Here is a 16,359-nt window from a genome sequence, read left to right on the forward strand (position 1 = left end):
AGAAAAAAGATTGTGTTAGTTGAGGCATATATAGTGAGCGACATGACAGGCGGATCGATAAGCGCGGTAGATAAAGAAGGTGGCGTCACCAACGATGAAATTCGATACTCAGTGATTTAAGGTCAATTGTTTCTGTTAAAAGGCACACTAGAAAAGCTGGATACTGGCTGTGCATGTGCTAAGACAAGACAAGACAAGACAAAGGCACACTAGAAAAGCTGGAAGAATATATAGATTCTGATATCTTTGTTCTTAATGCAATTTAAAAAAATACCTCTTACCCAAAAGTACGCAGCCATTTGCAAGCAGTAAATGGAAGTCAATCAATCTCTTTCAACAAGTGAACTATGAAACTGCAATAATCTCTTAATAAACGATGAAACTCATTCCTTCCAAATATGGTCGGTCCGCAGCAAACAGGAACGAAAACACCGTGGCCATGAGCTTAAACGAGCGGAAAATTCAATGAAAACTTCGCCCCACCGCAAACACTTAAAAATAGTCCTGTGGCAACAAAAAACAAGCGTCAGCCATGCGGCCAGAAGAACGACGATGGCTGCCCATGTTGTCATCAGCCACAACCAGCCAACGGCGTAACCACCCAAGTGTAAACAATGCACTGCAAGAGGGCAAAACGCTCCGCCTAGGGCGACACTGTTTGTGCCCTTTTTGCGGTTTAGCTCATACCCCAAAAAATACAGTCCCCGACGAACGTGGTTGTTACATCATGGCAACGAAAAATTGGCGAAAAGTTCTACGTGCAGCCAGGAAAAAAAAAGAAACTCCATTTGGTTAGTGGAGCATCCAAAAGGGGTTACTTTTCACTTGAATTAGTTTCCAACAGGGCAAGCCTGTACGGGTGACGAATCTGTCACATTTTTTCCCACGACTTGATCACACTGCTCGTTTGTCGGGGTCGGGGTATCGGTGGAGTATAGATAGGAAACGTTAATCCTAAAAGGGGAGGAGTGTATCGAATATCGCAACTTTAATATGCCTTAATTTGGCCCTTCGGGGGGTTGAACCCTTTTCTTTGCGATCGAACGGACGGCCATAATCTAATTTAGTTACCAACAAGAAGGTATAATTTGAGAAGTTGTTCTTGCAAACGGCAACGATCTGCCGATTTGCACGTTTTTCTTTTGTTTCAAAATCTGGTTGGGTTACGTACTAATTCTCGTCTTATGTGCAACACAGTCATAATGAATCATTGAACTGGAAATCTGTACGATTGATGGCACATGTTTCCAAATTAAAGAGTTGTAAAAACATTCGATTCTATTGATTCTTAGCGTATTTAAATTGGACGACAAAGCATTAACCCGAAACAACCCACAACCCTACACGGATTTCTTCTGGTAGAAAAGCCCACGGCTATTTGCACAAGTCCAAACCGTGTGGTCAGTTCCGAACGGACCGGGCCGCGAGTGAACGCGATTTTCTTGATTCTGTTTTTCACCCAAGGCCCTGTGTGTGTGGAGCCTGCTGCCGCAGCTCGGCAGCAGAAACTTAACTCGCAAGCAGCGCAGACGGGGCGAGTTGCCATAACTACATAATAATAACCCTGCGCGCTTATGTATAATTTAGCCGCCTACTTATCACGCCCCCAGAGAGATTGTGTAGTACCGTCAGCGAAATTGATTCGCGTTCGCCGTTCGTCCTTGGTGCGAAACATCTTCGTTTAGCCGCCGGGCCGCGTGTGTTGTTGGTGGGGAGTGTTTATGACGTATGGGTGGAAAACTTGAGATTTATCGATCCACCTTGCCAGGAGAGCTACCGAGAAATTGGCAACGCGCGGAAATGGAACGGCCAAGCGGGCCGGCTGGCTGTGCGTTGACAATGCTCTGTATTTGACAAGATATTAATTTGCTCGGGGACAGGTTTTCTTTGCGGTACAAAAACAGACGATTTGGGTGGGATGGATTTTTTTTTTCCGTTGACTGGTTTCTTTGTGCACCCGACTCAGTATCTCACCACAATCGATCGATATTTGAATGGTTGATTTTGCAAAAGTTAGAATGAAAAGAAATTGAAATGAAGGCTTTAACTTACTTCTTCGTCTACTCACAAGCTATCTTTTCATCTTAAGATACAAATTTAAATGTATGCCGATTTTTGGTCCCACAAAAATATAAGAATAAAAAATATCGCGCCTTTGAAAGCACATAGAAGCAAAACCTAAAAATATGCATTATGCTTGTTTTAATCTAATATATTAGTTTGTTTTTAACAAAATTTGATCTATTTTCACTAAAAATTTGTTTGATCGGTTTGGTAAAGATAAAATCAAATTTATTTTCTCTCTCGCCGCTACACCATCAAGCACGACGAGCACGACGACATCGCTTCTGACGCCAAAGGCCCGGATGAAAAGCTGAAATTCCCCGATCCCAAATCTTAAGCCCAGTCCATCCTTAAACATTGCAAACTAACCTCGAGTCACCACGAGTTCGTTAGCTTTACCCCTGTCTTACTAACTGTAAAATAAAATGATATTGATTGTATATATCACAAAGAACCATGGCACCTTAAAGTGTTATACTCGCCTGAGCCTACCAAATAAACGAACTTAAAAAAAGGTGTTGACTAAATAAAACTTAGACGTAAAAGGTAAGATCTAATAAAACAAACAGTATAAAACAAATAACGGAGCTACACGCTAAAAATGAACTATTAAAAATTGAGACGAATCCGACTCATTTTCATTAAAAACAGGAAAACTCAAAATTTTACTCCCCTAAACTATTATCTTGTTTAAATTTTCCACTCCCACTCGGCAATCGAAACCTATTTGCCACGAGTCATCATCGAACGAACTATGCAAAATTTAGTCCAATAAATCAAACGATGTCTGTTTACAATCAGTATTGTGAAGCAATTGATTTAGTCATTCGTCGTGTGAGCGTAAGAAAATATTTCAGGAGTCTTCGTTACAATAGAATATATAGTTATAATTTTTTTTGTAGTCTGCATTATGTTTGGCGAAATACATAAATATAAATACATACTGATTTGTGTAAAAAAAAATGAAGAAAGAAAAAAAACAATTTATTATTTATTTCAAACAAAATAGTTGCTTGAAACAAACTAAAATTTGATTTCTTCAAGCAACTATTCTTAGTCTGAAACAACCACAAACGTTCTTTTTTCGCCCCACTGTCAAAAGAAACAAACCAAATTGAGGTTGTTTTAAACTAATATAAGTTGATTCGAACTGTCAATATGTGCGAACTCCAACATCGCTTTTTATTTTGATTAAATTAATGAACATGGTTGAAGCAAACTAATATTTTGATTGTGCCAAATTCAAAATTAGTTGAAACAAACTGAATTTATGCTTGAGAATAGTGCACATTTATAATTTCGTTCATCGCTGAAAGAATTGCGGTGCATTATAATCTCAAACTCGAAATTATTCGACTGTTCGATGTGGCAGCTAGAAATAAAAGTGATTGATATTTTTCGCAATTAAATACTGAAAAAATTAAAACGGAAAATTATCAGCGGCAGCAAAATGGCCATTCTTAGAGAAACTTAAATTTGTCATACAAATTTCTAGGATGAATGAAAAAAGTTGAAAGAAATTACTAATACGTAAATACTTCGTAAAATAAAAATAATATATTAAATATTCATAAAAAGTAAATAATTTTCTTATTAAACATTAGGAAATTGTGGATAAGAAAATCGGGGTATAAGCAATAAATAAATATAAAATTTCTCCAGGTAGTTCATTTCCATAAACTAAAAAGAGTTTTTCAGAAAACAAAAATTAGCAAATTGTGAACATTTTTACAGAACAGAATTTATTATTATTATAATTCTTAATAATAAAACAAATTTGCATTGAATAATTGTCCCACCCATAAGACCTCACAAAAAATTTCCACTAAAAATCAATAGGAATAAGTTTTAAAAAATATTGAAAAAATGCAATGAGGTAGTTCTCGCGCTTAGGATCACAGTTAAGGGCTTAACTGCATTGATCGATATCTCTTCATCTATGTTTTCTACTTATCAATGCAGCACATTTCAACAGTTCACCTCCCTTTGATTTGGAGGCGATGAAGGATGGTTGCATCCTGCATCAGAAGCAACAATCATGATTATAGCTTTCAATTCAGTTGAATTATTAACGAAAGAAAAAATCGATCAATACAATTACGCTCCCTATGATCCTAAGTACGAGCAGTTTATATAATACTAGCTGACCCGGCGAACTTTGTCTCGCCAAAAACTGATATATTTTTACGTACACAATTTATCTAAAAAACAAACCAGTTATTCAACATAGTTTTTCATTTTTTCGACATTTAGACGACGACAAAATTAGCACAAATCGAGCTTTCCATTATCTGACGATAAAGTCAACTTATTGTTATGTATATACAGATAATCAAGATTTGAAATGACCATACAAAATGCACAACAAACCATTTCATCGCAAAGATTGGATTTTGATTTTCAATTTATTTCAGCTTCATCGTAATTTCTATTTCTAGAAAAGGAATATAATAAATTGAGTGATGCGCGGTCGTACAAATGCCAACTTTGTTTTATATATAAAGATGATCAAAATTGAAAAATTTCATGCGAATGAATTATTGGCAGTAGCTGATTTTCTACTCGCCGCTGCCACATACAGGCGCTACAGTATATGCGCAAAATAGCCAGCATGAGTTTACCGCCAGAAATTTGTATGGCGAAAGACATCTAACGCGGGTTTTCTCAAGACTAGGAACTATTCATGAAAAACTATTTGGTACCGGTTATGAAGGATGGTGTCCGCTACTACGCCTACCAAATATTTTTTTCGATTAAGGTGCTTAATTTCGAGTAATCGAACCGTAGATGCCTTTCGCCATACTGATTTCAGAAAGTTAACTCCTTCTGTGCCGCTGTAAGTACGCTCAAAGCAGGCGATTCATTGTGCAAAAAAAAACATTTCAACGATAAGATTGAGCATTGATCTTTAAAGTATTTCAGTTTCATCATAACATTTTTTTTCATAAATAGAAGAAGAGAAGGAATATAAATAAGCAAAAATTGGGCTGTCTATTCTTAAGTGATGCGCGGTCGTACTAATGCCAACTTTGTTTTATATATATAAATAAGATAAGATAAGATAAGAAGTTTTCCATGAACAAAAAAAGTAGGATTGATCTACCCTTTCAAAATCGCAATTCCAAATCTACGTACGAATTCGTGAAGTTGGGAGCGGAAAAGAATACGCTAAGACTCAAACGATTGAAATTATTGGAGTCGAGAGACATTTGAGTGTGTCGTAAGATATCACCCATGTGAGTATTTAAATACTTCTTTTTTCAAAATAAGCGATGAATATATACGGAGGTCCTACTTGCGACAGCTCCATAAAATCATTAATAGATGGCTCAGAAATTGGAACAACAACAGGAGCCTTCGTTGGGGTAGCAATTTCAGTGGCAATGAGCAATAATTAAATGTGCTAATATCTGCCTAAAAAGAAAATATAGATGGATAATTATATGTATTTTTACATACGCAAAGCTATGAATGTACATCAAAACTTTTTTGGGAATACATTATTTCAAGTATTTCACCAAAAGAAACCTATAATTTATACTGGGTTTTGGGACACTCTTGTTTTAAAAGAATGAAAAGGCAGAAGAGCTGGCTAGACAAGGTTCAAACGCACAGTTTATTAGACCAGAACCAGAACTGCAAAGCACAAAGGTTGATGATCAACTCTTTGGTAACCAAAAATATTGCTCAATCAAAGAGATTAATATGTACCGTCAAACAGGGTGACTTGCAACACTTTTCAGGTTCAAACAATCGAAAGTTCTTTATGTCGGTTTAAGAAAGATGTACACCATCAGTCAGATCCTAGATAGTGGTTCTTAAAAATGTTATCCTTTTATTTCCTGCTATCTAAACATTACTTCCGGATTACTTTGAGATCATTCTTTAAAAAAAAGGCATTTTCCACTCCGTTGCAAGTAGCAAACCATCCATCAGAGTTGGCTCTTTTTGAGGAGTCAACACCGTTTGACCATCATATGGCTTAAATAGTTTAATTCTTTTTATCTGTATTTAGATAACATGAAATTGTTATTGGGCACAAATCGTACCGCCGAGCGACTTTCCGGATGGAAATTTGTTCTCTTAACTTTTACCGCTGCGTAAGTCAAAAGTTTCTTTTAAAATTGCTTCCGGCAGGTTTCTTGTAATTTCGCGGTATAATTCCGGTCGTAAAAGAAATTCTGTAACAGAAAATCAGGTGTAGCAAATGTTTAAAACTAAATCTGCAGTTTTTGAGAAGTAAAACTATTGTGTATCAACTGTTGCAAGTCACAGGCACAACAAATACAATGCAAACTAGGGACACGTGTTGATAAAAGATATTTTGGTTCACCCCACTCATTGTAGCAAATCACCCCGTTTGACGATAATTCCTAATATATCAATACACTTCAGATAAATGCCGGATAAGCTTTAATCTACTAGTTTAACACTCTGCATTCAATTGTACAAGAACAAGTATCAATGTTCTTTATCGTAAATTGTTGCTTAATTATTGATTTTCGCCCAAACGTGGACCAATTTGGCTGAAATTGTGTCCAGAGCATCAGGTCATAAAATAGAACGGAATAAGCTATCAAAAAAATTGAAATAAGTTTTATCCATTCTAATTTGAGCCACACAGCTATAAAAAGAACCATTGGTCGTAGGATGGGAAGATTTAAAATTAGTCAAGTAATACAAATGTAGACCTCTCAAGCTCACACAACTGATAAAAAAAAAACAAGCAACCTTACTGGTGAGGTCGAAATACGTGTCAAAATACGTTGAAAATCTGATTTGAAAGCCAAAATGTTCGGAAAGACCGTCTAGAAGGAAAGATGAGGCAATGATATGTTTCCATTTTTTATTCTAGTAAAATTCTAAATCAACTCCTGGAAGTTAACTCAGATTCATGAGGAACCGTTGAAACTTCCAAAAGCATTTATAGGGCGTTCTATAAAGGGGGAAATTCTAGATCTAGATCATGAATTTTTGGAATAATTATTACTGAAGAAGCTTTCCGAGAATATTTTGCACGATTTTTTAAAATAAATATTAACATTTTCATTTATTGTTGATTAAAACATCATATTTAGACTATTAGCATCCATTTACTATCTCTCATCTCAAGAGTCACATATTTTGAACGAAAAGCGTATAATCTTTCACTTTTTTTTATCCTTCAATTATTTACAGTAACTTTTCCAATGAACATACATTCTCATGCATATGATTGTTTTAAAAAATGAGAGCGAAAGGAAAAGAAGTGGTAAAAATTTAATTTTGGACCAACATTCATTTTAATGGTTAGGGGTGTTTGAAATTTTATAAAAGTTTGCGATTTTTCCAATTCGCCACTAGAAGTGTTGAAAATGTAAATTATGCAATCTCAGTGTATGTCACCATGACATTCTTTTTATTAAAGTTCCACTTTTCTGGTTTATTTACTGACATATCGAATCTAGGAACTTGTTTAAAATGGGCATGTTTGATTCTGGCCTAATTGAAAAAAAAAAATCATTCTTGTTTACGTTCAAATGCGCATTTCAAACGGAAGTTGATGTACATTCTTGTTCACGCCTGTCATAGGCGATTACAATGTCTTCATTTTCGGTACCCAATTCGGTACCCTATAGTTCAGCTGCTCATTTTGGGCGAATAGCTCATACGTAGTTAGTGCTAATTGTTAGCAAAATATTTTTCCTAGCGGCTCCCCATTCACTCTAGTCCAGCTCTCCATTTTGTGCAAACAACTCGTGTATGGTCCGTGCTAGTAATCGGCAATCAAGCTTATCCTAAAAAAACTTTTATATAGTTAAGGTTCTACATCTAAAGCCCTTAGTACAGTGTTTGTCATGATGACAAATATATGTCAAGTCAGCCTGAAATCCATGTCGATTTTCAATCAGTCTGATAGATGTCCGGATAAACTTGACAAATATTTATCAATATGACAAACAGTGGACTGCGGGCTTACCAGTCGTTGGTTGGGTGCAGTAGTGAATAGAAGAGAAAGACGACGAAGAGAATTATTTCTGAGTAGTTACGCCTATGTGATCTAAGTGTGGGATATGCGTAATTCGGCCCTATATGGGGCTAATGGCCCCCTGTAGTTAGGGTAATGCGCATAATGACATATCGATACCTGGGCTGACCTACAAAGAAGAAACAATATAACTTCATCTGCATCCAGCCAAGCGCGTTTTGGAAACATTTTTCCGTTCTGAAAGTGTTACAAACAGTAATATTAAACAGTTTTGAATTTGTGTTCTAGGCATCATATAAAATTCATTATGAAACTCAGTTTACACTTTCGCGAATCAGAAATATTTTAATTGGCTAAACAATTGAAAACCGATGGAAGGCTGGGATGAAAAGCAGATTAAGTGTCAAAACAAGGGCCTCCAAGGTACAACTGTGTTTAGTCTGTTAATAGTCAAGCGGAAGTCACCAGGATTCAGGAAAACGTTTCACCTTCTAAGGTTCAGCACATGTGACTGACAGACAACCGATTTCCCCGACTACTATGATTATTATTAATTCGATTATCAGTATCAGGCCTACTTCGATGGTTCAAAGCCATTGAATACTTGCTTAAGAAGTAAACGGCAGGTGCTATCTTTCTCTTTCATCACATTCACATATTTTCAATTTTGAGAGAAGATCTATTTGGAAACCTGATAATGCAACTTTTCAGATTGTCGCAGAGTTATGTGTGAAAAGACACAGTTTTGATATTGGCTTTAGTTTTCTCCATAAATATGTTGTACTTCTCACTCGAAATTAATGCACCTAAGTAATGAACGTTGGAATCAGAACAGGGGTACAATCCAAGTAAATCTCCTCTCAATTCTGGATGCAGCTTGACTGCATTTTTCCTGTGTTTGTCTTCTATTCCCGGTATTTCCCGATGACTTTGAATTCTCGCCTTTTTCACGCTTCACCGACTTTCCCGATAGATTATGCGGAAAAGTTGTCTCAAACATTTGAAGGCCGCAACAACAAAAGTTCAATTGGTACCAAATGATCTTATGGAACTTCAAAAGAAATCTTTAAACATCATGATGGTTTTTCAATATTGCGTTTGGGGAAAACTTCCCTTAGTTAAAGTACCTTTCCCCAAGAATCTATATCTTATTGGTTGCAATCCGATATTGAACTAATTTGATACCAATTATTAAATTCCGCGAAATAATACGCATTTAACCGTTTGAATTGAATTTTTATAATAGTTGGATGCGTCAAATAATATGGATTCATCGGGAAAGTTGAGCTAAAAAATTTAAATGAACCAATTGAGCTATCAAAATGTGATGAAATTTATGACGTGAAAGGAAAACTTATGCCGAATGAATTAATAATACTTTTGAAAATATATATTTGGAATTTCTTGAAAACGTTCTAAGAAAAACTTATGCAAAGCTTCTTAGAGTAACATCAAGCGAAACTTCTTGATAAAAGTATTGATGAACTTTTTGATGTTTTGAACATTTTGTAGGAATTCTCGCCAAATTACAGCAAGTAACTTAAACACATTTTCTTCAAAAAGTAAAGGGTGTACGGAATCAAATTGCATCACTTTCAAAAATCGGTAACATTTCGCCTCCTGGGCTGATTTTAACGAAATTTTGTGGAAGACGGCTTCAGCATGTGTTATCCACACTGCGTTAGTTTCATTGCGAAATTTCCAGTAGTAAAAAGATTTTAATAATCCAATTTTTTGCCTGTCACCCCAAAATCACCAGAATTGCGGCCGGTCGAAAGATACTGGTCTGGAATGAAAACACGAGCTTCGAAAGCCCCCGAAATTGATCATTACGGAACATAAAATGTTGATTTGGCCTTTCCCGTTAACATTTCGTATTGGTTTATAACTCCAACGTCAACATTTTCGATTATCCAACTAATACAGGTAGACTTTCCAAAAAACTTTCTGTTTTGTTGATTCTATAGTGAAACACCAAAATAAAAAAAGTAAGAAAAGCGCTGAAATCTAGTTTTGGAGAGCATCAATCTCATTGTTCAGGCCGATTCACACTGCAGCACTTTTTTGATTTTTGTTTTCGATTTTTGTAATAGTTAGAGGCGTCAAAAAATATGGTTTCTTTGGGAAAATTGACTTAAATTAAGTTAAATAATCGACTGAGACAACAAAATTAGTTAAATGATTAGTTAAAGGATGAAAAATGTTAGTTAAGGACATGTACAAAATATTTTTTTCATTTAAGAAAAAAGCTTCAGTATTTGGTTGTATTTAAGAATTACAGTGAAACAGTTATACGCAAAACGATGTCGTCGAAAGCGTTACGTTTCGTGCATTTTTTTATTTGAGTACTTCAAGAACCCCATGCAGACAAATATGTACAAAAAGTTAACTGAGAATTAAAAATATATCGGGTGATTCATTGTAAAGGATATTCCTGGTTGTTAGATGGTCGTAAAGATGTCTCAAGAACTTACAAAAGAAGACCTTTGTCTAAATCGCGAGTCAGTTCTTGTAAACTAGGGAAAGTGTTTAATAAGATGCGATCCATTATTATGATAGTTTTTACCAAAGACCATACGTAATGAAACAGATTACATCACTTTATGCCCCGAAAATGTTCATAATGGCAAATAAGTATCACAATATCTAACACTAAGTAAGTCAAAATGGCTAATTGCGTTTCAAGATAGATAAAAATGTTTAACAAATAATCTTAACCAAACTGCACAATCTAAGAAGCACTTGCAAAAAAGGTCACTTTGTTATATTACGAGTCGTCAGATTTTAAATTTAGTTATTATTTAGTATTGGCGTCAAAGGTGTATAAATAAAGAGATCACTTGCTGATTTCAACATCGATGCATTTCAATAGAGAAAACCGAACACTAATTTAATTCAAACACATATACCAAGGTCACTGGCAACGCGGATCAATTTGTTTAATTTCTCGGTCCAACTGAAATTTCAGAACTTTTTGAAAACCATCTGATTTTCTTTGAATCACATTAAAACCGGTCTTAAGAAAAGAAAAAAAAGCCAAATGGCATAAAAGTACATTCAAGAGCATCTGATAACATCAAATGACACTTGTTAAACGTTGGGAATCCTTTTGAATACATTCCAATCAGCAAATTAATTGTAGAAATAAATCTACTTTTGTAATATCAAGATTGATGAAGCGCTTCGAATCTACATTTTTTTTTCACATATACGGTTTAAATTAACATATTTAATCTTGATTGAAACACATCAAAACACCACCAAAATAGGACTGTCGGAGGGAGCAAAAGGAGCTGACGTTTTAATTTCGACCCACAGTCTCGCAAAACGGACGATGATGTATGAAATACCTGACTCTGTGTTTGTTGTATGATTTCAATTTAATTGTTTGGTCCAGAGCAAATTCGTTCGTTGTATCGTTCGTTGGTCCCTGCTCACTAGTCTGTCTGTCTGTCCTACAGCATTATCTAGGAACTTCCGGGGACCACGGCCGGCGTAGTGCAGGACTACCCCACCCACGTGCATGTGTATGCCATTGACAGGGAACACACAAACGTTAGGCTTTCATACGTCGTCGTCGTCGCTGGGAGCTCGAGTGGGAGGAGTTGCAATTGTGCCATATTATTGAGGTTGGTGCGGCTTGGTCCTTTGTCCTGCTGGACGACTGTCACCCGAGCCCGAGGAGGGGTCGTAAATGGAAAAATCGATACTACCCGGTTGCTCCGGACGCTGGTATTTGTGTGTATGTTTGGAAACAATGCCTTTGTGGCTTTAAACTCTTCAACGGGGGATGACAGAGTCAAACCGAGAAGGCGACGAACCGAAGCAACCTGTGCCACCAAGCTTTAATACTCTCGCGCTCAGCTGCCTGCTTTGATTAATGGTGAGTGCTTTGTTATTGCTCCAGCACCATCACCACCGTACGCAAACCGCAGCAAACCCATCGTGGCAAGTGTAGACTCGTCTCCGGAATCCGGACTCCGGGTGCGAAGTGAGGTTAAAACTAAATGTAAATATTTACTCGACACGCCACCGGTAGGTCATAGCCGAGAGTGTAGTAGCGTGCTTTACGCGCCTCATTCTCCCGTTTCAATTAACCGAATAATCACTTTTTCCACAGTGCATTAGTCGAACAAGCGTTTTCATTTCTGGCGCTCCGAAGCAGAAGCGGGACCTGCCACCACTATCCAACGTTAACATGGGAGTAGCAAGAAATAATACAAGGACGTTAAGTCATTAGAATCTCGTGCAAAGGTCACAATTGATTATATCTTTTTTTTTGTTGATGTGCTAACAATTTATGATAAAGTTGGCATCGAACGTTTTTGGCGGAATGACCTTGCAATTCAAGAAAACGAGTTTGTATTACAATAGATCATCGCTAATTACTTTTTGTATAGCCGATTCTCTTATCGTAGCACGACTCAATAATGTCAAGATTTGATCTTAAAATGAGATATTTTTGTCATTGACATAATCGATTAAAACTGCCTTGTAAATCGTTTCAAATATTCATATTAATTACCATGAGCATTTATCAAAATGTCTCAATTAACAAACTTCTTTTACGAATAAGCGAAAGATAATTGCATTTTTTTTTTCAATTTTAATGCTTCATTGTGGTATAACATTAATAATATAAATTTGATTATATAAAGGAATTTGTGTAGGATTTTTGTCTAGTGTTCGGCTAGTATCTAGACCAACATTTGAAAAGGGCGTAACAGCCAAAATTTATTCCTTCTGATTCTTCGTCTACATATAAAACTATATGTGTGGAAGAAGAATCAAAAGGAATAAATTTTGGCTGTTACGCCCTTTTCAAATGTTAGTCTAGATATGATGTCAAGCTTGCCAACTGATCTTTTTGCACTATATCAGACTAACATGAGCATCATTATATCACAAACAAAATTGTATCTTTTATTATTTGCTTAAACGCAGCTCCCACTGTTAACGCTTCACAACCAATCCCCTGGCTACGCCAACGATCCGGCAGCTAATCCGTATCGAACACCACTCGCTCACTCATCGGAGCAATCCGGGATTTCACCTGTCCCTCGCCAGTTCCCCGCCAAACTACCATCTCCCGCGTACTGGTCCGGTTTGTTTATCAATCAATCTTCGACGCCGAGAATCACCTTTGAAAAACGAGCCAGGCAATCAGAAATTAATTAAGATCAATCTCTTCTCCCCTTGCAGCTCGCATAGCGCATTCCCGGGGATCGATAACCGTCAAAATCCGTTCGAAGCGGAGGCGGGAAATTGATGCTTACACGTTAATTAAATTTCGAGCGCGAGGAGCGAAGCGAAATTGGCTCCGTTCAGAAGAAAGAACAAGACCCAAGCTGGAGGTAATTATAGCAACAAGGCATGCATAATTTAATAATTACCGCGCTCCACACTTTTCAAAGGTGTGGTACGAAGCGATTGTTGTGAAGTATCCCAGTAAGCCTGCAGGCAAACAAGCTTCGCGGGGCGTTTTTTGGTGTCGAAAAGTCATAGCCTACTGGTGATTGCCGTCGGTGTTGGAAGGTCTTTTATTGCCGCTCAAGGCCTACTGCCTGCCTTCTGCGAAGGTAGGTGCTCATTGTTCTGCGCTCGAAGTGTCGTAAAAGGAGAGTGTCGAAAGTGGGTAATTGAAAATATTCCGATAAAGAAGTAAAGAGCCACTTACCGGTGTGAGTGCGCTTGTGAATCTTGAGATTCTCCGATCGGGCAAACACTTTGCCGCAGGCAGGAAACGGGCACGGGAACGGTTTCTCTCCGGTGTGCACTCGGATGTGGTTGACCAGCTTGTACTTGGCCTTGAAAGGCCGTCCGTTGCGGGTGCACCCGAGCCAAAAGCAGGCGTGGGTCGTACACTCCGGTCCACCGACGTGATCTACCGTAAGATGCGAAACGATATCATGCATCGATTGAAACACTCGGTTGCAAGTCTTCCGGCTGCCGTCGGATGCGGCCACTACGGCTGCGGCGCTGAGTGCAGTCAGCCCTAATCCTAGATGGTGCGGTGGATGATCTGGTTCCACCCACAGGCATTGCATCTCTTGCTTGATCGAAGGTGGATGACGCATGTATCGGAAGAATGCGCCTGATGTTCCCGGATTTACGGGAAGATTGGCTAGATGCTGGTGATGAACCGTCGGGTAGTTACTTTGATGGTAAGGATGCGCATAATCAGCCGAAAGACCCATTCGCATCGAGTGCTGATGAAAGTGATGATTACTCAATGTACTTGAGTGGTGATTCAAGTTGTCATGAACGGCAGGATGGTGGAATAAAGAGGTTGGGTCGGCAGAGGCGCTGGCCGAGGAACTAAAGTAATCATTGTCACGCTTCAGCGCGAGGAAATCCCTCGAGTGATAAGAAGCCATGTGACTCATATGCGAAGGCGGTGATAAATGATGCGAGTTATACGCACTGCTCGCGTTGGCTGATGATTGATAGAAGGACTGTGATGACAGCATGTCACTTTGCGCGTTGGAACTTCCAGTGGATGGTGGCAGCATGCTCCCGGTACTAGTGGATTCAATGTCACTGTGCTCCAGATGATCTGGAGACATCTTAATCCCGAACGTTGCCAAATGAGTGTGATGTGCCGTTGAACTGGAGTCCATAAATGCATTCATCATCATCTCGAAACCCGAATTTCTTACACCACACTTCTTCTCTAATAGTAACTTGTCACTATTACGTTAACACGTAATTTTCTCACTGTTGTCGTCACTTTATAAGTACTATACTATTTTCATGCGCTGTGTTGGCCCCGATTATGTTCTTCGACTCCTTCCACTGTCACTGATACATTTCACCTTAAAACCCACCGATTCTCATTATCACGACCGGACACAGACGTACGACTCGCGACCGCACGCGACACCTGAAAATCCTTCACGAAACCTGAGGAATTGCCTCCTTCACGCTGTGTGATCACCACTAGCGCCGCAGAATCCTGCTGCAGGAGCGACGGCAGTAGTCCTCCGTTAAAACTCTTGAAACAACTCACTTCGAAGCGCGCTGTGAGGAGCCACAGCAGTATGGTGTTTACAATACGACACACGCAGCGGGACTAAACTCTAAAATTCTATCAAGATTTGACCTCACTACAGGAATCCCCGTATCCTATTGAGCCGACGAACGTTGGTAGCGTACTGACAGCTCGACGGTACGGCAGAGCAGGAGAGCGAGCCAAGCGTTGTTGTTGTTGTTTTGTTAAGCCACGCCCCTCATTGCCTGGTTCGCTTGCATGATTGGATCTCGCAACGGTTGCAGCCACTGCGAAAATACATTTCTCTCGCTCAGACCTACGTCGTAAAGATCCTCTCATTCACAGCCATTTGTATATTCTCACGTGAAACGTTTCGCTTTCTCTCTTACTTCCATTCCTTCCAGGTGAAACAAAGTAACCGACGGCAATCACGCACATTTTATTCTATCTTCTTTCCTCTTGCTATCCTCTCTTATCCCGTATCGTATTAACTGGAAACCGCAACCGCTTCTTTCGTCCCACTCTCCCACCGACTTTCTCCTTCCTTCACTCGCAATTCGTCCCAATTACAGCCGTTCGTCTCCGTTATTAATTTAACCAAAAATTGTTATTGTTAAAATATTTGTCAAATTTGTCAACCTTAGTCAAATATTCACAGCCGGGGACTGGACTGTTCGATTCTTCCTCCCCGGTTCTGGTACCGTTTTCCGAATTCTTTCTTTTCGTTCCAGCGACGCGGCGCGTAGTGCTCCTCGTCCACACACATTGCTGATCGCACCGTGAAGTGGCGTGGTCAACGCTGACAATGTGACAACTGCGCTGGTTGCGCAGCAGCGCACGGTACGACGCGGCACGCGCTTTCTTCGGTTGGCGTTAGCGTCGTCTCGTCGGCCGGGGAGGGTGTCATTTTTCCTCCTTTGTTTGCGTAAATTTGATAATTGAGTGGTAACATCTTTTCCGGCGACCGTAGTTGTTGAAAGGTTTTCGGGGACAACCACAACGGCATTTGTTTATAATGAATATGAAATAGATAACAAGCTTGCAAGGTGCGTTGATCTTTAATAATCCAGCTGCTGTGCCATGGGCGGTCTATAGGGTATTCTAACCGACTGTACTGAAACTGGTAATACCGGATTTTGTCTGAATGTTTCGTTTTGCTCTAGTTTATTTTTACAGATTTCGGATTAGACAATAGGTTATTTTGTTTCGCTGCCCCTTTCGAAAGTTATTAATTTTAAATTCAATTGATTTTTAATCTCTGTAACGTAAAATTCTAAGTATAAGCGGTTTTTCTATAAAAATATTTATTTCGGCCGTCACGTACCAGAAATAAGCT

General features: G+C 38.5%; 1 protein-coding gene across 1 annotated transcript in view; it reads right to left on the reverse strand.

Moving 5' to 3' along the window:
- Positions 1-15,185, reverse strand: part of LOC134227189 (pair-rule protein odd-paired) — a 63,586-nt gene extending 48,401 nt beyond the window's left edge. The window contains exon 1 of the mRNA XM_062708513.1: positions 13,710-15,185. Within this exon, the coding sequence (XP_062564497.1) occupies positions 13,710-14,670 (961 nt within the window). The 5' untranslated portion in view covers positions 14,671-15,185. The remainder of the gene's footprint in view (positions 1-13,709) is intronic.
- Between the last annotated feature and the right edge of the window lie 1,174 nt (positions 15,186-16,359).

This window comes from Armigeres subalbatus, chromosome 3, assembly GCF_024139115.2.
Source record: "Armigeres subalbatus isolate Guangzhou_Male chromosome 3, GZ_Asu_2, whole genome shotgun sequence".
Lineage (NCBI taxonomy): Eukaryota > Metazoa > Arthropoda > Insecta > Diptera > Culicidae > Armigeres > Armigeres subalbatus.